This window comes from Vollenhovia emeryi, unplaced genomic scaffold (genome assembly GCF_000949405.1).
Source record: "Vollenhovia emeryi isolate VEMERY1.0 unplaced genomic scaffold, V.emery_V1.0 DF939135.1, whole genome shotgun sequence".
In the NCBI taxonomy this organism is placed as follows: domain Eukaryota; kingdom Metazoa; phylum Arthropoda; class Insecta; order Hymenoptera; family Formicidae; genus Vollenhovia; species Vollenhovia emeryi.
Genome location: NW_011967231.1, coordinates 1,954,095 through 1,978,122, shown reverse-complemented (window position 1 = coordinate 1,978,122; position 24,028 = coordinate 1,954,095). Strand labels below are relative to the sequence as shown.

At 44.5% G+C, this 24,028-nt stretch overlaps 1 protein-coding gene across 3 annotated transcripts in view; it reads left to right on the top strand.

Moving 5' to 3' along the window:
* Positions 1-24,028, top strand: part of LOC105567724 (hemicentin-2-like) — a 134,461-nt gene that overhangs the window by 91,369 nt on the left and 19,064 nt on the right. For all 3 annotated transcript variants that reach the window (XM_012022817.1, XM_012022816.1, XM_012022818.1), the window contains 6 exons: positions 8,469-8,601; positions 11,819-12,030; positions 12,543-12,860; positions 19,302-19,453; positions 22,908-23,183; positions 23,472-23,631. In XM_012022817.1, the coding sequence (XP_011878207.1) occupies positions 8,469-8,601; positions 11,819-12,030; positions 12,543-12,860; positions 19,302-19,453; positions 22,908-23,183; positions 23,472-23,631 (1,251 nt within the window). The remainder of the gene's footprint in view (positions 1-8,468; positions 8,602-11,818; positions 12,031-12,542; positions 12,861-19,301; positions 19,454-22,907; positions 23,184-23,471; positions 23,632-24,028) is intronic.

Sequence of the window (24,028 nt, the reverse complement as noted above, 5' to 3'; positions counted from 1 at the left end):
ATGAGAATGACGCGAGAGGAGGAGAGCGGGGAAACTTGGCACGCGTCTGGCATACGGGACTGCCCGTTAAAACCTGCGAGGGTAGACACCAAATGCTATTCCGCACACGGCTTTCACGCTCGGCGGCACATACTCAGTGTCTGGGAAAAATAGAAACAGGAGAAAGGATTATGGGGGCGAGGATGGGGGATGGTGCTGCCGGCCGATAGAGCTTCGCGCCACGGTCGTTTAGCACGTTCTTGTACTCCGCGCGAAAATTGGAAAGAACTGGGGCACGGCGCGCGCTTTCGCCGTAATTTTAAATGGGCGCCTAAAACTGGCGGCGCCTCCGCCGACGAACCGTCGCTTCTACCCCCGCGTCTTTTCATTTTCCCGAGCGAAATGGCCGGGCTCGCCCGCGTGCGGTTTCGACTTACACGCGCCGCAACGTCGGGCCGCGGTGCGAGTCGTGAAATTTTATTCGCGCAGTCGATTTCATCCGCGAGGTAACCAATTTGAAACTCCGCGTTGTTGCTGCATAATGCATCTCGTATCGCGATGATTTCTCTAGAGCGCCCCGGTGTTCGCTTTATCCGTAAACAAATAGAACATCGTAATTTGTATCGCGATTCCGGCCTGCCGCGCGTAGTTTTATTTTGCCGTATCAATTTTTATACGGGATATAATTTTCCCGAGCCCCTCTCCCCTCTTCCTTGTAATTTCACGTAATTGATTGCTTTATGAATTCATACCGACGTCGCGGCGTAGCATTCCCTCGTGCTTATATAATTATCGGCATTTGCGTTCGAATTGATGTATTTGATTAAATGAAAATCTCACACATAATTGAAACAGCTACGTTGCGCAGTAATTACTGCAATGATTGGCGAACGAAATTTTCCATGCGTGAGAAGCTGCGGAATCAGCCATGCGAGGCTCTCCCGCGGATCGACCGTCCTTTCGCGTATACCTTTTGGCGCTTCCCTCCCGATCGATGATTATTACCTACAACTTCTCCGTCGCCGCAGCCAACAAAGTGATTTCACCTTTTCCCGCTTCGCGTAACGAGCATCGAGACTCCCGATAATTGCGGGATGCTCGGTGCGGTTGCGGTAATTGCGCTCGCCGCAGTTTGTGTTTATTTTTCTCCGCCGCACACCGATCGAGGGGCAGGGGGCGGGAGAGCAAGGAGATGGACCGTGGGGTCCACGCACGCGGGGACGCACGCGTACACGCGTTCTCCGATCTCGCGTGCTCGCATCGGAGATGGCAATTCCCGCGAGTGTTGCGCCCAGCACTACCACCGTCAGACGCGTCCTCGCAATTGCGTGAGTACGTGACGATGATTATTTGGTAATCTATAAATCAGGAGGTGGGAACCCCGTGCGCGAGACCCGACATTAGACCCTGGCTAATGATCCGCCGTCCAACGAAGGTCCGGCGCCGCGCGATAATTGAGATCGCTCGGCGAGACTGTTTATCTCTCTTCTCTTGCGCCTTGATCGGCGGGGCAGCTGGCCCGATATCACGATTGCAAGTTATAATTCCGCGCGTTTGTGTTAAGGAACAAGTGCGAATACCAAGACCCGTTACTTATCTCGCTCGTTTTCTACTACTTAACGTCGCGGTCGCGTTCTCTTTCTCACTTATATCTTCGTCGTAAAAGTGCGCTGAGGAAAAAGAGAACCTTGTAACGTGCGACCGGCGAATCCGGCCGAAACGTTGCAGCTTTTGTGTGCGGTGGAAGCAGCATAATTCACACACCGCGCCGATCCCATGATTATAGATCTTGCAAAGTCACGCTTTCGTGGGAAATATTTCGGTACCGATATCCGATATTTCAAAGAGTGCCCGGTTGCGATACGCCAGTACTTGACTTTAATGCACGACGTCCATAATCGCCGGGCTAAAGTAGAACCAGGTTGACCGACATGCAAGTCATTACTCCCACGATCGAGAGATTATATTTTTTTTTCGCTACTTAGTGCCACTGGAGGACCATAAAATTATATCGCGGTGCTATGTCGTGTGAAGGCTGTCAGTCGTAAAAAAACCAAGTTTAGCACGAAAGGAGACCGTAGAAGAAAAAACAATAAAATAAAATCGCTTCACGTGTTTCGTCGCTTCAGAAATAATCTAGGCAATATGTGTAACAGCGTGTAATGTCTTTAAAAAACAATGGATCGGCTGATTGATTGATTTAAAATCAACAGATTGTGAAACGAATGTAGAAGTCACCCAAGTGGCTCATTGTAAAATACAGAGCTTGCTGGAATAGAAGAAAACTAAAATTCGTAATTCAAAGTAGCATGACGTATTTATACGATATTGCTCACGATATATCGCGACAATAGGACTCCAATGTACGACATATAAAATATTATACATACGAGCGATAAAGACTCGACAAGTTTTATCGCTTTTGTATGTAATGACCGTTTTGTTATTCCTTCCATTTTATTATTTTATTAATACTTTTTTTAAGGATTGTAATACCGATTGTGAGCTTCTTGTATCTTACGTATGTACGTATATACTTATTTATGTATATAAGCGTATGTATATATATATATATGCACCTCCGTAACTCATAAGAGAGAGATTAATGTCTCCGGCGGAACTCGAGAATTGTAAAGCTCCGCTACAGAACTGTTCTGTTCTATGCGAAAGCTGTTATTCGCGGAGGAAACAGACGCAAGGATCGTGATGCGACTATAGAGCGTCGTAAAGAGGAGTTTAAAGCATCCCGCACTCTACGAGGAAAATTCAAGATTTCTTGCTGCGACCGAATGCGCCGTGGGGGGGCTCCGGTTACAATGATTTTTAAAATACGCTCTGCGTAAATACGAGGATGGGCGAAAGCGCTCTTTAGTGCCATGAATTTTTACGATGATCTACATATCCACGCGAAGATGCGCGTGAGCGGCGAAAATGGAACTTCTTTGTTTGCACATCCATTTCGCCCATCGAGTCGTAACGTCCGCGCTGCAAACAGCTTATACGCGTTTTTATATCGCGCCATTTATTATTCTATAAAGCGGATACCCAGATATCTTACGCGGCATACTTCTCTCTCTACAATACCAAGCCATTTATGTGATTTAATAATTCACTCTGTTTTTCACACGATAGCAATGAATGTAACAAGAGATACTTATCAGATATAATCTCAACACCGGATAGATAAACTAAATTAAATTCTTCACAACTCAAACTAAGATTTCCATGATCACACAGATAGTCGAACAAGATATTTTCATAATCAGGGACTCGTCACAGTCAGCGGCATAGTCGCTCTCCCCGTGTTTCACGCTTACTTTTACTTAAATTATTTTTATCGCATGACGTATTTACATGTACCAACACCGAATACCTTTATAAATAATGACGCCGAGAAAATTCACGCGATTATTTAAAGCTAAAGGCTAAATTTATTTTTCGAACGGAATACATAAGTAGATTATCGCCGGCTTTAACCGGTTGCTAATACATAATTTGTCGTCACGACGCCTTGTAAATCGGCTTTGCTTAGCCGGGGCAAATTAACGATATACATAATTTGTTACGAGATCAACGAGCGGAATTCTTAAAAATCGTAATAATCGATTACGATAATGCCCGAAGTAAGAAGAACGCTGCAGCAACTCATTACAAAAAGACGCTCGTGCTAATAAAGTACCGTCCCAGAATAAATTACGAATCAACTGATTGCAAACTCGTAAGTACGAATCATAAGAACTCTTATAGATTTTGACCGCGATTCGGACAATTTTATTTTCGTATTAAAATCACATGCGAACTTGTAGTAGCAATTTTATGGAATCGCGAATAAATGAAATAAAGCTGCCAGAATGAAGCGGTTGAAATAGATTGATGCCAGGTGTGCAATAATTTTTTCAGAGCCGCGGCAGTCAGGTGGCAAAAGTTATAGTTAGTAAAAGTCACGGCGTAATGGCTATGGTAATTAGTAGAGATTAAGCACGCGATTGATAAATAAACTCGATTCGACGCCGACCTGTATACCTCGTGAATAGTCTTTGATTATCTTTCGGGGACATGATGATTTATCTAAGTCTATTAGGCAAGCGACTGACTCTATCGATTCTTACCTCGTCGCACTGCCGGCTTGAATAACATTTTCCATCCGTACACGATAACCGCCGCACGTACTTCACTCCAAGTAGACGGTCTACTTTAAAAATCGAAGTTTCGCATATATAATACGCCTGGAGCGCGGGATTATATAAAATTATGAATTATTCCCCTTCGTCGAATACTTTGTCGTTTCGCTAGTGTTGCGGTAACGACTGCTCTTGTTTCCAAACTTCGTCGAACTGTTGATTAAAGGATTCCTTGTTATTGTAATAACTTGCGGAGTTTCGTCATATTCGCGTTTTTCTTCATAATCCAGCGGGGAATCCACTCAATGTAAACCAACTCGCCGGAATGTTTTTTCCGTATCGTTCGCGATTCTGTTATCGAGGAAATAATTAAGCGGTACCGAAGTACTCTCGCTACCGTAGATACATGGCCGATCACGTCTCAATGTAAATTGGAGTCCACCCAGTCCACATGCCAGTTACGAATATGACGAATCCTTTCGGCGTCTACGCCTCGTCGAACGTCTTAAATGTTTTTTCTACGCGTGTCACACGGCCCATACCTACCGAAAGTCCCTTTCGTCATCGTCTGTATCAATTTAGCTTCGAGTATCTCCACGCTTAAGACTTATTATTGTTGAAAACATGACCATGTTTAATATATAATCAAACTCATACGCTCTTTCGTTATGTAAATTACGCCAATACGCCTCGCGTACGCTATGAAAATACAGACGAAAAAACTGTTTTATCATTTCACAAACGCCTTGACGTTACGCCTTGACCACGCGTTATTTTTTTCGGTCCTTCCATATGAAGTCAGTATATCAGGAACTTGCCATTCATCCATTATATCAATGAGCAGCATTTCGCGTAATACGCGATTAACGTTAAACCGTTTGAAAGATTACTTGGTCGAGAAAGTTGCCCCGGGCGTCATTCCTATTTCTGCAGTAATCGTATAGAGCTGTAATTTTAAAGCGCACGTTTACGCTAACGTTCGCTTTATCGTCTGATTAATACTAAAAAAAAAGAGGAATAACAAACAACACGTTGAATCAGCTAACCGCTTCAGTTGGCTAATTATACATTTAAAATCTCGAATGGTTTCGTCATCCGAATCGTGAGTCTATTTAGTCGAATATAAAGAGACGTTTAAACTTTACAGGCTAATTGTTATATATCTGGATTGAGAAAGTTTTCTTCTTACTGATAATTGAAGTATGGATAATTAAATGCTAATGCCGCTAGATTTTATTTTAAACTTTTCAAAATTATCTTTGGATGTATATTGACACTGTTATATAGCATCGATATTGTATTTACTGCAATTTACGTATTTATTCGGTTATTTTTCACTTTTGTGAATTAGACGTTTGGACGGAATAGCCTTTCAGAATCTCTCATCGTTGGGTAACGTATTGGCGGCTGAGAAAAAATAGCTGCATACGCTCCGCCATTGAAATAACGTTATATTTCATTCCCTGATAGCGAGCGGAGCCGCGAAGAAGGAAAATAGAGATCAGAGAGGAAAAAAAAATAAAATCCGTTAAATTTACGTCGTCAATAAAAAGGAAAATAAACGTGGCATCCTGCGCTGCGTTCACCCAAGGCGATCATCTTCGGGATTCAGGGCCCTCCCGCGCATTCGTGGAAACGGGAAGATTACTTATTTATGGTTTCCCCGCTCGGTAAAGGAAGGCTAGACCGAGAGCGTACGCTTGCGTACGTTTGATGTTGCCTCCAATCGCGTAGTTAACGAGAGTAACCGTTGATGGATTCGTTTTCCACGTAGGATTATTTATTAACCCGACGATTCCCTTTAACGATCCCTACCGGGAACGACGTGGGTGTTTAGGATTCATCATGACCGTGGATACATGGCATGACTCGAGTATTTATTACGTAAGCAACACGGAGTAAGAAACGGCGTCGTTCCATCAACCGTCGGAGATGTCGTTAAGTGCGCGTCAAAATGAGAAGGGCGCTCGTTACTCATAATTGCGAGTAGCGAGTGCGCGAGATCGCGCGTCGATAGCAATTCGTATGCGTTCTTTCGCGAAAAATAGACATTACGTGGATGCAACGAGCGCGCGGTTCATCGATCGACGCCGGGAAAACATTCGGAATTATCTTTACGAGGCAATCGCGTATCCCAGCGAGTGACGGCGTTGCGCGAACTTTAATGCGGCGGCACCACGGTTATCCGTGCTACGGGCAATTTCCGCCGCGGGTCTACCAATTAGTCTGGTAATAATTTTCCCACCTGTGCGGCTCTCGTGAGGTATGCCGTATCGGTTATAGCCTCGTCCGCGATGCAAATTTTTAGCGTCAACACGCGCGAGTTATTCGGAACCGCATTGTTTCATCTCGGCGCGAGGCGGCCCGGGGCACCGCATCGACGCACCGACACATTGTCGTCCTGCATTTTCTCTAAGTGCTACCGGAGAGCACAGTAACCGTACCATTGGGACCGTGACGACTTAGCGTCGGGAACGTCATCCACGCTAATACACTCGCGGTCGTGACCTCCTCGTTCTCGTCAGCTACGACGACAAGGAAGAAACGACCCGCCCTCGGTGTCTTCCATTTTCCACCGCCACGTGCACCCTTCGCCCTTCGCCCCCTCCCTCGTCCCCACGAACTCGCGGAAAATGTATGATACGCCCACTCGTGGAGTTAAACCGCTATTTTTCTTGTGATAAATGAAATTGTTTCGCGTGCGGCGCTTGTCACGCCCGCGGACGTTCCGCAAGTTTCCGCGGAGCTTCCTCGAGTTTCCTTCCGGACCGCTCTTCGAAACTTCCCTCGGGATTAAATGAGATCGGAAGAATGTGCCCGTATTACGATCCGTAGAATCGTCTCCCATAACGAGAAGATATCTTAATTGTGCGAATCGCCTACGATTTATAACCACGTTGTTGAACGCATACATTAGACCGTGTTACATCGAGCGCTTTGCTGGCGATAATCGGAATAGGTACATCAATAATTTAAATTAGTACATGTTTGCATGCATTATTTATAACATCAAAATATGAAATAAGCGAGAATCAGGAAAAAGGTAGAAAGATGAAACAATATACCTGTTTAACATTTATTTAACGAAGCTGATAACATGTTACGTACATAGTACGTAACATGGTAATACGTTAACGTATTAACGTTAACAGTAACGGGCTTGCGATCTAACATTGCTGCTCGCTAATATACACGAAAGCACTTTATTATTCTACTAAGAATCAGGATAAGCGCAAGGCAGAGAAGAGCGACTGCGCTCAACGTATGTTTGCTTATCGCGTTTCTCATATCGACCCAGCTATCGCACCGCCGAAAGTCGGCTGGTATTCTAATTTCAGATTCAGAGCGTTCAGCACGATTGCTCCGGATCCTTCGGCAAACACTTGGCACGTTCATGCAATATCTTGGCGGATTTCGGAGCGAAGACACTGGCCTGCGCGCGCGCACCTTTGAACACGTCACGTGTTCGGACCAACGCGAACGATCCGTTTTCCTGGCCATTCTCGCTCCTTTTCCCCGCCCACTTTCCCGTAGAAGTGTCGACGCTTTATCGTCTAGGACGGAAATCCGTGGACTTTGAGATTGGTCCACCCTGTTGCGATCAAATGTCGAGCGACGAAATACTAGCGTGGTGATCGATGGGATCCTTGGGAGCGATCGCTCCTGAAGCACGACGCTTCTTCTCGAGAAGCGATCGAGAAGCCCGATGAGACGTCAGGGAACGCGCCGTCGCAGAAAGATAGCTTCACCGTCACTGTCAGGAGAGGAAGAGCGAGAGAGAGAGAGAGAGAGAGAGAGGGGGGGGGGTGGAGAGAATCAGCTCATTAAAACGCGATATCTCTATCTACATGTAAATCTAATCGAGCAGACAAAACCGCGGCGGCATCAAACCACCGTTAACCGCTGTCTATCCCATCACAGACGAGAACGGCGGGGACTTAAGCTCAGATACGAGCTCGCCTTTAACCGCCGGCGTGTACATCACCGCTAGATTCCCGTGTAATGAGACCTAATCCTGCTGTTTTCTTGTCTATGAAAACCACATTATACCAACGTTTTGCCTACCGTAACAATATTTCGTGTTACAGATACCTTGTTAAAAGCTTAAAGATTGTATATAGTTAGCTACCGTGTTCTCGCGGATTAAGCTGTTCATTACTCTCTGTCGTCAGAAAAGGGGGGAGATAGTCGTGAAATTTATAACATTTTTGTCGATACGTCGAACACAATTTCTGGCTGAATTGCGTGGGTTCAACGTTCTAATTTATGACGGCGAAAAGCTTGCGTTGATCAAGTTAGGATGTCAAATGTATATTATTTTTAATAGAAAAAAAGCAAGTTTCAAGTTTATCTTTTTCTTTGTTACAGTACCGATCACTGCCATTGAGGGTGTACTCGGACAAAAGGTGCAGCTCCCTTGCGACATTCGTTCCACCAATAATGACGAGATCAGCATGGTGCTTTGGTACAAGGAAGGCAGGGATGAAAAACCGATTTACAGGTAAGATATTTCCGGATATCCGTAAATTAAAAAATCACTGATCGCTTCAAAATATCAAAGTAGCTGAGTTCACGACTGCTTGTATCGTCTGCTGGCTAAAAAAAGATAAGTTTTATTTGCGTACTTTTCATCTTCAGTGCGAGATCTCAATGTGCCAAAGCGAAATGCGCTGAGGAAAGCTTCTCGAAGGAGGAGTCATTCGTATCGTCTGTAAAGCGTATTTCCTCGGAGAAATCAAAAAGAAATGAGTCCAAGTACTCAAGTCCGGAAATTCCTCGCGTTATTTTCCACAAAGAAGTTGATTCGGTACTCGGGTCGCCGTTTTGCTTCCGCGGCCCGTGAAATTTTGCATATAGAATGGCCGGCACGCCGTCGAGTCGTCGGGTAGGGGTGCCGCGGCCGGAGAGGGCCGACGCTAGTATCCGGTGGGTCATATTTAAGAAATGTAATAAGGTGTAAGATATGTGCGTGGGGGATGGCGATGCATCGTCCCGAGGTAGAAGGGCGGCGGAAAGTGTATGCGAAGCGATCCCAGGGATGCCGGAGCTGGGCGCTTGGCGCGGAGGGGAAGCAGGTCGTCGCTTGTTGTAAAGTCAGTTTAATCCTCGCCACGACGAGGAACTTTAAATTTAAAGGCGGCCGCCGTACTAAAGCGTCTTCCCTCCGTGGCCTCACCAACGTACCCTAACGTCGGCCCTTCCCTTCACGGGACCTCTCGCAGTAAAATATTTATTGCGTGACATCGTGCCCGCTTATCGTACCTACCCCAGACAGTTAAGGAAAGGAAACTGCGAGGCTATGCGGGCATGATCGTGCATAGCTCTTTTCCAAGTATTCCTCCTTGCACGTGTATTCAATGTTTCGTTCGTGATAGGAGTAACTCGTGTGACGTGCATACCGTCTCATCAAGACTTTCTCGCGCTGTAACTTATTCAAGAAGAAGAAGCGAAGCGATTCTTTTCTTTCTCTTTGGTTAATTTTATTGATTTAACAAAACCTTCGTAATTCTCGAAGATGATTGAATCCCTCCCCGGTTATCGACATCGGTACCGAGTTCATCTAGTTTTTCATTTACTTAGAGAATGGAACGGCAAGGGCGGGGGCTTAAACGATTGACTGCATTCTTCATGATATGAATATTTGTTCGCGATCGTAGATCTAGATCTTTGAGTTTCAATATTACTCTGTAATATTGAACACTCAGCGTCTTGATCGAACAAAACGTTTGGTAATATTTACAATCTCTCCGGCGGTCTTCGCATTTTACCTTAATAGATAACACTTGGCAAAATCGAATCCACTCAATTCCATTCTACGTTCTCTGTTAGGAAAGTTTCAAGACACTTAGATCCACCGAAGCGACCTGGTGAATTCCTTTCCTCGCGTGAGTCTTGAAAGTGATCGATTTTTTAACGAGTGCCCGGCGTAATAGAGAGTAGTAGCTAAATAAAAGGCAATGAAAGACGTTTACTCGCAGAGATCTCAAGTATTGCTTAAGATATCATAAGTCGTTCAAACTTTGTATTATCAACGTTAGGTGGCGATTATAATACGAAATTTTCTACACGAAATCTACAGACGTTTCTTATTAAAAATGAACTGAGCCCATACTCATTTACTGCGCGCTACTTATTAACGAATAGATTTCGAGCTGTAAAAAAAACGCGACACAAGATCATCTACGCTCTGCAATCTCCCCGAGATAACGAAGAAACGGCTGTAGGCGATGCCTTTCCGGAAAGTCTCGACGAATCAGCCTCTCAGGTCGTGATCGACGAGTCGGGTGAGTAGGCAGGCGACCGATCGATCTTGAGAGTCGTTCCATCGTCGATGAACGTCGGGGGGGTTGAAGTCAGAAGACCGATATGGGAAAATCGCTTTTCAGGGTTATCGCGCGCGAGAAAAGTCGGTCGAACGTGTTATATCCGTGGGTCGTTCTCGCGCTGGGCGACGGCTCGTGGAACGTGTGCCATGCCCGACCTCTCTCCGAGGTCTGCCCTACCTCCATTGCCCTGTCTACGACAACGAGACGGGCGGGCAGCGTCGGTGGAGCGCGTCACGGAAGCGCCCTCCTCGTCCACTGCAAGTGCGAAGTGGAAGAATTAAATCGTATTTCAACGTCAATGCCGCGGAAGCGAGCGTGAGGGTGGGATAGCTTTGGGACTACTCAGTCACGAGTGAAAATCCGAACTCTCGTGCAGTCGCGGAACGCAATTTAACTTTTAGCCGCTCACGAGGAGCCGTGAAGGGCTCTACGCCTGGTACCCTCTCCCCCTCTCCGCGCTCGGGGCACCTCTTTTCTTTCTGTCCTGCGTGCGCGGAGTCTCTTATACATCCCCCGGCCGTTCCTCTAATCTGTCTCCCTTTGCTCCTGTTCTTGCTCACCGCGGATGCTTAATATGCAATCACGCACTGGAAACAGCTCCCATGCGACTCCGTATATAGACATGCCTGTCCAACCACCGAGCTTGGATCGTAGTTCCGCGAACGATTCTTCGAAGCTACTGTGCAAATGGCAAGGCCACTTGCAGGCGTGAGTCTCGACGTCGAGCACGAACGACGAACACAATGTTCCGAATTTTAATCTTTTGGTTCACTATCCAGGCCCATTAAATTTACGCCCGTTTCTAGAGCTCTTGTTATCTAATGAGATAAGAAAATGGCGTAACAATTTCGCTAGATTTTACAAGTCACGAATATTTAATACATTCAATTTGGGAATAATAATAAGTATTTAGTTAAAGATATTTAATCCACGATTGTGTAATCAACGAGAAGTCTTGAAGCGATGTCATATTTGATAACAAGTAGCCAGGAATATAAATATGTACGTTGTTTATTTATCCTGTAATTAATTCAATCACAACAAGCTTTTAATGACGATAGCCAGTACGCTATCTCAATTGATATGCTACAATTACATCGCAAATTATGTAATTAAATTGGTACAGTTTTTGGTATATGAATAACGAGCAAAACGGTAATTAGCAGCGATAAACTGACTCTTGCGTGTCGGGACGCGTATTTCATCGTTCTAGTATTCTATGCCTATTAGCGAAAAACGTTGAAATTCCATATTATATAATATCAGGCATTGATAATTAATGATACAGCGCGTATTGGTAATACAGTCATAATGCCCTCGTATCTCATAACAATTGCAAAACGATGGGATCGTTACGGCTGAGCTACTGCAGAGACTAATCGATTGTTGCAGCTTTGACGTTCGCGGCCGCCGGCAGTACAGCAACGCCCGTCTTTGGTCGTCGCCTTTGGCATTGGGACCAAGAGCTTTTTTTGTCACGGCGACGAATCCAGCTCACCTCAGCATCGATCGGCTGGAGAGCACCGACGAGGGGATCTACCGGTGCCGGGTGGACTTCAGAAACTCGCCGACGCGGAAACAAAGGATGAACTTAACCGTTATAGGTGAGCGCATTGTATCCCGGTGAAACTCAATCAACCAGTGATCACGCAACAATTAAAGTCGGTCCTTTTGATCAGGGCGCGGTAATGGAGGTCGCGTCAAGTATCGGAGCAAGAAGCACCCTCGAGATCGCTTTTACGATATGTGATTTAACGTTGAATATAATCGTTCGATTCGTAAAGTTCGGCGCATGCTTGGTTTAGATATACATTTGCCCTCGATACATCTCGTCGTGCGCGTTGACTTACGAACTCGGTACTTCCCAGTGCATAAATTAATCTCGGCGTAAGCCGCGGTTTGCCTCGCAAACTGGGAGCTGCCGCGGTAATATACTTCGTAACTACGACCTGTTTTGCGGCCATTATAACAGTTAATTCTGCTACAACGCCAAAGTTCTGCCGGATTCCGCCGCATCGACCGTGCACGCATCTCTCGCGAACCGACTGTCGTTTCGCTAGATGAACGATCGATTAGCATTCGCGTTGGATTCTAACGACGCATGCTGTTCGCACAGTGCCTCCATCGAAGCCGATAATATTGGATGGGGCGACGAGGACCGTTTGGGACAGCAAGGACCGGTACAACGAGGGGAGCGACGTGAACCTGATTTGCGAGGTTCGTGGTGGCAAGCCGCCCCCGAAGCTGACGTGGTATCTCGACAATACCGTGATAGACGAGTCCTATCAGTACGATATCCAGGACGGGTTAACGGTTAACCACTTGGTGTATCCGAAAATTGGACGACAACATCTCAATGCGAGGGTGGTGTGTCAGGCGAGCAATACGAACTTGAGACCGCCGGACTCGAAAGTGGCCGTCCTTGATATCAACCGTAAGTCGTTGAAGATCCTATTCCATAATGTCTTGCCGTTTGCCATTTATCGATGGTGCATTGTGCGATTGCGTTGCTCGTTCTATCTTTCATTTTCCCGAGTTTTCATAGCCATGAACCAATTTCGCGGGGCATTAAATGTAACGCGTGTTGTCGTAACAGTGTGATCCTAATTTATGATGTTATGATAACATTAGCGGGACATTCGCTTCTCACAATGACATCTGTCAAATGAGTTAATGGACGTGCCGCACGAAAATATCCATTCAACATAATTGAGCTCCAGCATTACGAAATCGGTGATTGCGTTAGCGTAAATAGCGTATTCGAAATAATGTCTTAACGTACGTACAAGAGTGTCGAAAGCCTTCCATCGAGTAATAGGCTATAAAGCGAGAACTAGTGCTGAGTCAGCAGGTCGATCATTACGTGCGAAAAAATGAGGGCCCCTCCTGGTGATGCTCAAAACGAATCTCCGATTACCTTAATGTACGCCCATACTGAATGACGATCGAGAAATGTTCTACTTGCGCGACCTACTTTGTCAATCTCTGTAATGTTGCATGCTCGTGCAACGCGGTTTCTTAAACATGTTTTTACGGGAATCGCAATCTATCAAGCGCGCGAGCGCCGTAGGCCGGTCCAATTTGCTAAGAGTCGAAAAAAATGGTAGATAAAACTTGTTAGCATTGTTACCAGGCACTTAATAAACTAACACACCGACATTTTGGTATGACACGGCATCCACGTGCCAACATTTATACGTGTATCATTGTCAAAGCTATCGCCTCGCGTAACGTTTCCACTTTCAACAATGATTTCGCAATGAAATGTAACGAATTATTGTTTGCATTTTCTAACATTTTGCTATATGTAACGCGGCCGTTAAACGTAAACGTGCCCAGTGGACGTAAAGTGCTGCACATACGTAGTTCCATGTAATCATTAATGTAAGTACGCAATTATCGCGTGTATAACGAGCTACGAGAGTTCTCCATTTGCGCGTCGAGGTAGACATGGAACTACGGACAAGTTGACGCGCGTATTTCGCGCAAGAAAAAACATTTAACCACGTTTCGCATAATTTCCTATCTAGGGATATCTTCCTGAACGGTCGTTTATTTCTCTTCCCCAAGCGACAAGTGTCGCTACTCCTGTAATGAAGTCGCTGACCCTTAACGCGTTACTACAATGCCAACCGCAAGTGTAAGCGTGTGGATTATAATTCATTCTGACAACCCTCGTTTGTCGCGTACGAAATCTCCTCTCCGCCAGCCTTGCAACCTTCATGTTCATAATGTTCATATAGCAGCGCACCAAACGGCGTATCTATCGACAGGATCTGACGTTGCCTAAGGAAACGAATTCACGAGAACAGTTCGGCGATAGAGATCGATGTAAATCAGCGTTTCCCTTTCGTGGCCGCGCGCGGTTTTAGGCAGGCCGTCGTATCGTAAACCGTTGGCGAATCGCCCCACCGGTCACAGAGGGTACGTGCACCGAAGGCCTTTTCACGTGGTCCTATAGCCGGGCCAAGGTATTCACGTGCTGAACCTATTAGTCGTCTGGACGAGATTGGCCGATGAAGATAACGGTAACGCCTCTCGCAAGACGGATCAGTGAATCGCGTGCCTCCCGGTCCGCAGCTTCGATTCCGTGTTTCCTCGTGGGCACTTGGCGTGCGACAGCGCGTCCGTGTTCAGGCGGGCGTTGTTGTCGGCGTGTCGGTCGATAGACGCGACGGAGAACGCCCGCGCCGAGCTACGCACGTGTGCGTGGCACGTCCGTGGGCGCGTTAATCGCGCCGTATGGGCTGGCTGGGTGGGTGCGGAGGTAAGACGGTGCTCGCGGTGCGCTAAGATATCATGTAAGTGGCGGCTGGAGAGGGTTCGACTCGTAATGGCCCAGTAACGTCGTGCCAAACGTAAGGGAACGAAGAGCCGCGGCTGGGTGGGAAGAAACTATTCAAACCGGCGGCGATAACGTTAATGTAAACACGCGTAAAAGCATTAGTGCTTGACGGAGCTGCAAGAGGCGCTAATTCGTGGGCCGATTGATCTCGCCGATCGCACGTTGCACGCGGCGCATGCCTCTGGCCAACCGTACGTCGTATGTTAAGGGAGACGCGCGGATTAACGCCAGGCGATTCGCGATACACGCTGCAACGCACGCAAAATTAGCGCGGTTAATAACGGCATGAAGAAAAATTGTGTAAAATCCAAACTCCCCGGTTCTCGGCGCGTACCAATTTTACTAGACGACAATCATTGGTGACCAAACGGTTCCTCTGATAATTTACATCCTTGCGTTTGGCCGAACGCGAGAGTCAAAAATACGACATTGCCGAAAGCTGCGTCTTCTAACAAAACTGGTAGTTTCTTATTTTGAGCAATTTCAAACACACTATTTTAGGATTCACATGTAAACACAAGTAGGTATGTTTTATATCTGTGTGTACTTGGCAGTTTCTCCCATTTAGGCTGATGTTTGCTTCTGTTACCAAGGAATTGCATTCGATAGTTATGCAGAAAGGTAGTTCGCATAAACAGTTGTTTATAACTAATCCTATATCAAGCATAAATAATCAGACAGTATATGTAACTAGTAGACGCGGGCATATGCGAATAATTTCGTTCACTCCCGCGGGTGATGCCTATTAATTCATACATTGCCGTGCGTACTAAATCCGTCCGAATAGAACAAATAATAATAATAAGCATATGCGTGTCCACGCGCTCCCCCGTTCGAATGCGTATCAATTCATTCTTAATTGCTGTCACATAAATCACTTGGGAATTTTAATGAGCCATCAAACGCCTTTGAACAATAAATTATCCCCTTCATCAAGATTGAACTCTTCGCGTCCGAAGTCTCTCTCAATCGTGCGAGATTGATGGAATGAGAATCCGTCTCTCAATCTAATATACATAAAGTCCAAAGGTATAAGTTTACAATCACTTTTTAATTAAGAAAAAATTAATTTGAGATTTTATTACGTAACGAGAGATAAATTAAGGACTAAGCTCTTGTAATGTCGTGACATTTCGCATGAGTATCGTGCCGTTGTAGCAAGATTCGATCGGCGAGAATGTGAAAAATAAGTGAGTGGGCACGAAACGCGTGACGCGGCTGGCGTGACGAAAGCTTTCGGAGTGGTCCGGAGTGTCTGTGGCGTAGCATGCAAATGCGCTTTGTTCATAAATTTTTTGCAAGGACGAAACAAACAGTCGGCGCGGTTTTTTTTCGTTCGCAGTGCAATTCGTGCCGCCGGTTAAGAATTAAAGTCGGCATCAATGTGATAAACGGCTCGCTAGACTTACCAATTGCAATTGCGCTAATTCGTATCCGGTCGTGCGTGCACCGGCGCACGCACGCATACGAAGCACGCACCTTCGCGCGCGCGCGCCAGGATCGTTCATTCGTGCGCGGTCATGTGCGCCGCGCCGGGAACTGTTCGCTTGATAATAATTAATAATCCCTCCAGCTGGGGCCGCGTTTCCATGACGCGCGGGACATCATCGTCATTCATCAGGGAGCTATCTCGACCTCGTTCCCCGATAAGACCGGGAGATTTCTACTCACCGAAGGGCCATGCGCTTTTCGTCGTCGACGACTTCTCGGGGGCATTGATTTCGGTCGGCGGCGCCGAGAGTCGCGCCGTGCTTTCTGACGGAGCAGGTGGCCGTTCAACCGGCTGGAAATAAATGGGAAGGTGCGAAGAGCGCCGGGTTTGATAAGTGCCCCCCGGCCGGGGGCGTCGACTCGCAGGGAATTATTCGAACAAACGATAACGCCACGGTAAACACGCGTGAAACCATTAAGGCTCGGGCCCGCAGCGAGCGTTAATTCACGGACGTTTGTTCGCCGGCGTACGTAAATGGCATCGCGCCGCTGCAGCGCTTCGATAATACGCGACTAAAACTTGATGAATGCGCGTTACGGCTAACGATAAAAAACCAGAGACCCTATGTAAGCGCGAGGAAAGAACGACGCGTACTTTGTCGTATGACGTTGCGAGACTGACCTACCGAATTCAGTACATTTAACTTATTATTAGATATAAAAAGACATACGATCTTTAAAATTTCTTTTATAGCTTCGGGAGCCAGATTTCAGCTTTTATCGAACGTATTCATTTCGTCCCGAAATTTCGAGCGAAAAGTCGCGAGTCAAGTTAACAAGCCGCTACAGGAAAACACTAAAGTCAAGCGTGCGAACACGATATCTAACACGGCTGATAAAGTGGGGTAATTTGTCAAAGCTGTCGGCGATCACTGAATTACGAACGACAATAGAACCACAATGTCGAAGGGTTGATTCCACAGATATCGTAGCAAGAATCAAACATCGCTACTCGTCCAAGCAATTGCACACCGGCTTTGCGTGCTTTTGTTCTAATTGAACGTCGAAAATAGATACAATCCTTTCTCCTCGTTCCTCGGGCACCGGTGAGGCGCGATCACGATCGACGTACACGCGATGTACCTCGGCGCATCGAGTGATGCGCCCGTCGATACAATCTGTGCCATCGCCACTATCGGACCTTCATACGTATTTCAGACCCACCTTGCGCAAAACTAAGCTACTCTCGAAACGTAATCGCACTTCCGACATGTTTCAATTAAAACCTAATCTCTCCCGAGACGTCTACTTGAAAATAGATTCTTTATCGCGTGCGTAACGAAGCGATTTCAGCGCTAGATCGTATTATCGCTCGTGGTGCTAGGCCGATCAAATGGACTCCTGATTATCGGATGAGTGGACGCGGAAATTGATTATACGAATGAATGAAAGTTTCTATAAGTGCAAATATATGGCCGGACTAGCGTGAGGATCATCAAATCTATTCGTAGACCCGGGCAAGTGTATGTGTATGTGCGGGGCAGGATGAAAACGCAGAGCGAAACGGAGGAACCAATTTCAGAGAAGTGGCTACCAACTAATGGCAATTAAGGGCTGTATGAGTGCTTGGTCGTGGCGACGCACGAACCTTACGTTAAAATTTATGAGGACGACCATGTGACACCATTGTTATATTACGAATTGGCTAATTCGATTGCTTACGATCGATATGAATATCTAATGTTCGTTACAAGCGAATATGACGAGACATGCATGGCGTTAATAGGCTTGTGCTTCATAAAAGCGAAGTAATTTCGTAATTGCAGAATTAGTTCCCCTTGTTGAATAATATGATAATTATATTATTATTATACAATGATAGTTATTCGTTACATTTGTGACATTAGAAATATAAAAAATTAATTTATTTAAAAAGCAAAGCACTTAAATTTCAGGTTTCAAAATGGTAATTTAACAGCATTATGTAGACTCTACATAAATGTCATAACCTCTCTACATTATGTATAGGGAGGTAAAATTTTTAAATCGGATATCTAAAATTTTTGTAAAGTTGGGACTAAAATTGGCATCGCTAATAGTGCATAACCGCTCTACATTGTGTACAGGGAGATAAATTTTTTAAATCGGATATTTAAAGCTTGTAATGTTGAGACCAAAATTGATACTGGCATCCTTAATAATGGTCATGAATAAAAATACGATATTACTTTAGCATGGATATTTTTATACAATCAGAAAATGTATTATATTATAGTAGAGCACAGCGTTGCCGTAAAAAATCTTAAAATAATTGTAACAATCATAAAAGTAATGACTGTCAATTCTAAAAAAAAGTTACAAATAAATATAAAATTTCCGTGGCAAAAATAAAGAAATCGCTACCGTCAAATAAAAAGCATGATTTCGCGATTTTTGTGCGGGCCACGGTGTTCTTTAATTTCTTTCGTTACTCGCAAAGCATACTCGGTCAGTTTGCCAGACGACGAAATTCGGGATGATTTTACGAATATATTTCCCAGTTTCCCTCGGAATTAGATAGTCCGATTTCGTCGTTATTTCGACCGTTTAATCTTATTCGCGGATTTTTCCTGGTACAAAACTGAGCACCGTCGCTTTTGTAGTAACGGGGGGCGTTTTCACGATTTCACTCGGTAGGCAACTTCGAAACAGTAACGATCCGAATAAAGTTGATTAAATTAAGATCCGCCATAGTAGAAACTTGGCTATGTACGCACAGACAATGCTTAACGATATAACTTTATCTATCTTTGCAATATGCATCTGTTTTAAATGGACAAAGAGAAAAAAAATGAAATACAATAGGACCTCATATTATAACGTACACATTATATGTGCAAACATCTGGCTTTTTAAATGACAAAACATCTCTACGAATACTAAATGTGCATAACTACGTTGCATGCAAATTACATCTCGTTTTCCGTTAAAAAATAGGCTTTTCCACTTATTAAATTGGTGCATCTCTTTTTATTTCATAAATAAAACCGCCTGAAAAATAAACCGTTCTATAGTTTACTGTAATTATAGAGAAACAACCACATTTTTTCACTGTTGCAGTAAAACCGTTGGTAGTTCAAATCCTGACGAAGGAAACGAAAGTTTCAGCCGACAAAATTTACGACGTGGAATGTCGCACGAGCGGTTCACGACCAGATGCGGTGATTACTTGGTGGAAAGCAAACAAGCCAATCATTAAGACGGCTGAAATCGTAAGTTCGCTATATATGTTGCATGTAAAGTGTATGTGGAAAAAAGTGCTGTAGAGCAAAACGAAACTAGACATCATTCTAAAGAAGGAAGCCAAAGAAGGAGGTCATTTAAATGCGGGAGGAAGAGCAAACATTCTCGGCTACTTAATAAAAAGTTCCTCTCTCGGGCTCTTTATTTGAAGATGTTAAATGTCGACACTCAGTCTGTAACTTTCTGGCGGCGAAAGCAAATTTATAATGCTCTTGTTATAAAATAATGCGAGTAAAATTGACAGTGACTAATTCAAGTATTGGACTTGCGATATAAATCTCCTTTTCCCACTTCGCAGAATATTTCAAGCGATAATTTGATTCGTATTCCAATGTGGCTACTTCATTACGGGATAAAATAATCTTTTTCATTACATGTATAAAATTTGCTGGATGACATTTCAACTGGGCTAACATAACTAAGCGTAGATACGAAGGATTCAAATGCATATAATTTTACAAGTGATTTTCGGAATCAAAGTTCGATCTTGCGGGAGAAAGTCGGCAAAATCGCTCACGCAGTCTGCGAAAGAGCGTAGTTGATCCTCGATTCATGTCCCAAGTACCATAATTCGGCAAAGTTACACCGAGTGTTTTTATATACATAGATATATACGTTGCCTCCCCGATCGGTTGGATGCGAACATTTGTGTCGTCGAGTCTTGAAAGCGGTTAACGGAAAGCATTACTGAAGTGCGCCGTACAATTCGGGGGAGAATTCTTGAAATCGACGTCCCATAACTTGCCGCAGTTTACGACGATTCGTCCAGAAGTTAGGACGTTGGAGTTATTTCGTTTTTCTTGCGGGCGACTTCTTGCACCCCCTCCCTGCCCCCACCCTCTTTTTCGTCCGTTCATCCCGTCACCTCGATCCCCGACATACCCCGACACTTCTTTCGCAGTGACAGAGAGAGTACAGAAGTTCGCGAACGATCCAGTGGATCTTCGCTTGATAAACTTTCGAGACTTAACTTTCTTTTCCTATTTTCGACGTAGATGTGTCCCCGTCCATCGCCTGTGGCACGAAATGTTTCAGTAATGCCTAGAGCGCTAAATTTTTGAAATGTCTCCCCAAATATAACTGTTTTTCTTGCCTCAAGGGGCTATTTCACAAATTTATATCGTGTATTCCCGTGGGTTTATTTTTTCCCATAAAAATGTACCGCGCGCCGATCGATATATCGGTTCGATCAATAACGATCGTGTCGTTTTCGTTAGCTATCTCCTGAAATAACGTTACTACGTCACATAGATTGGTTATTGAAGTTCAACAATTGAAATAGCAAATATGAAACATTTATCGATGTCTTTGTGATCATTAAATGATATAGTATCTGTAGCGCATATTCATGATATTATAATATTCAAGATAATTATGCATAGATATTAAAGGGACATGTGCAAACCGATATTATAGCTCGATGCAGATCGATATTATAGCTGCGGTTAGTTAACAATAATGAAGCCATAAATGATAATTTCACCATTCGCGTATGTTGTTACAGATGAAACAACATACAACGTAATTGGCTCTAATGAGTTTTCGTAGTAAAATACATTTTTAACTTGAATTAAGATCCTTAATAACTTAATGTAAGATCACGTTTTATTTTATTAGTTATTTATTGATATATGCATAATATAATATGTTTATTTAAAATCTACATAGATCGCAGAATACGCATTAAAATAGTTTGAAATTTTTATCATTTCTATTACATTGCGTAGATCACACACGGCAATGCATAAAAATACATTAAATTTCGCCGATGAAAAGTATTCAGTATTTCTATGTATCAGAATTTTATGACTATGGTCGGAACGACATTACCGTTTTATGTTTATATCATATATTTTTACTGCCCCATTATTTCATAATCATCTGCGAGCGAAAATGTTTGAAGCCCGTGACGACCATTACTGCACACGTGATAACAGGATACCTCACAAAAAAGTTATATTACGAATTTTTTCATACGTAGGTAAATACGGTAAATACATTAGTTCATCGCCAGGTTTTCAGTGCGTCACAAATTGAAAACGCAGAATAAATTTTTATCTCTTTCATCAAGAATATCTCTCTCATTCCTACATATGATGCGATAGAAACGTTAAAGAAACTTGTTTTTTTTTTATATTTTTGATAATCTCGTCGTTACGTTATTGAGAAATTGGTCACATTTTGCAGAGTCTGGATTCTTTTGCTATGTTTCGCTCATATATTTCGGAATCTTAAATGTGTCATTTTCCGTAGGAGCGTAAGACAACGATCCAGATACCATTAGATTTAATTGGATCTGCGTAGAAGCGCGATTAATTTACATACCGTTCCCCAAATATTCACGAGGACGCATTTACATCCTCTTAGAAATAGTGACTTGAAAATGCCACGCCGGTAACATTCGGTCGATGTATGCGAAACGTTGTGACCGTAACGTCAGTTCGCGTACGATCTACCTGCGCGATATATCAATGCTCGTGTGTTGGATTGTCCAGAGGGTTTTATCGGAAAATTCGATCGCATCGCACTGAGGCGCACTGAAAGTACAACGCAGCGAAGCTTACAAAAAAAATACACAGGAGATAGGGAAAGCGAGATGGAGAGTTAGGGAGGGAGACGAGCCCACGATCGGTGGAGATGTATAAGAGAGTGAGAGACAGCGACGCACCACATTCATCCTGACGAACCATTACTTCCATTCATCGTATTCGCGATACTGATGCGGATACGTGGCTTTTCCGATATATATGCCCGATGGCACTATCATTAAAATGACATCGTGAAAGCGGGAGGGACACGGGCTGTGATGGAGAGAGGAAGCGTCAGCGATGTGACCCGCACCCGCTTCGACCTCCATTTCCCGTCGTTGCTCTAAGCATCATAAATCTTGAAAAACCGTTAATCCCCGGCGCTCTTTTATTTCGGCATCACTTTGGCCTAACAGCTTCCAACGATGTTAAATTAATATTAGCAGCAAACGCGTGACGCCGCATGAAAAATGGAATGGCGTTTTCGACGCAGGAAATGAGAAATGTGCGAATCGTGTAAAGATAGCGGAGTTTGTTAATGGGCTGATTAGTTCATTCGATCAATAGTCCGGCCACTTTTTAATATCGCAAAAGTTATATATCTCAATTAATTCCGCGAAGTAGACACGTTATGAATACGATATGAACACGGCGCAAATTTTCCGAGTTTCCACGAATGGAAATTTCTATCGAGAAAATCTATCACTTTTTTCAAAATGCTACGCTATAAAGCAGTGCGAAGCAATGTTCGGTTTCCAGATCGATATGTTGAATCGTTTCGAGCATTCGTTACATTGAGATATGTATTTAATTCCTAAGTCAACTGCGTTATTCGATCCGCAATTTCCGGAAAAAGACTCTTGATTTCAAGATCAATGTGCATATTTAATTACAGTTTCAGCTCGAGAACAATCAGACACTGAGTATCCTCAGTTTCGTGCCAACTATAGAGGACGATGGTAAATATTTGACGTGCCGCGCGGAAAATCCGTCTATATCAGACAGCGCGTTGGAGGACAAGTGGCGGCTTGACGTACAATACCAGCCGGTGGTCAGCTTAAGGATGGGCGAAACGCTGAATCCGGATGACATCAAAGAGGGCGACGACGTGTACTTCGAGTGCATAGTGCGGGCAAATCCAAAGGTGTACAAGCTCGCCTGGTTCAAAGATGTAAGTATCGCCAACACTCGCGTGTCTATCACGATATCCGTGGAAACATTTCACGGTATATTTGCGTTTTGTTGTACACCCGCACCGTCCGTTCTCCCGTTCTCTTTATGCAAATGTAATTCGTTCTCCATTAGATAACTTGCGTGCGTACTGTTCCACGCGTTCTTTATTACAGCGTAGTTTCCATCTGTGTGCGCGCATTTAAATTACATTATAATTGCAATTAAGCAACACGGACTTGCACTAAATTCAGATTTTATTGCAACGGCAATTTGTACGTGGTTTCAGGGAAAAGAGTTGAAGAATAATCCCACAGCGGGCGTAGTCCTTAGCGACCACTCTTTGGTTCTCCAAGGATTGACCCGTTACTCCGCCGGCGATTACACCTGTCTTGCCGCGAACAGCGAGGGAAAGACGGCCAGTAATCCGGTGTCTCTCCAGATAATGTGTAAGTGGAAAGCGCACATTAACAAGTTCTCGTATAATTAATAGCACAAATTATCTCGCCCGAAAATTGGCCCGGGTAAACAATGCCGTAATGGCATTGGGGCGTATGTCCCTCATAAGCGGCGCTGGTTCCCCAATTTCCCTCTCGCAGCTACGATCCCTCGATAATTACTTAATCGATGGTAAGCAACTCCGCGGTATGCACAGAGGCAAGTACAGCGGGGCGTTTGTCGAACGCATGAGAAACGAACCCGACGGTTAAGTCGGGGATGAGACGGGAATGGTGGCGGATAAGGGGGGGATAGAATGGGGAGCGCGGTAGATAGGGTGTATAGTTTTCTGTGAAACACGGAACGCGGGTTATTCTATTAGAATGGTCGGTGGCCCTGGTGCCAGCC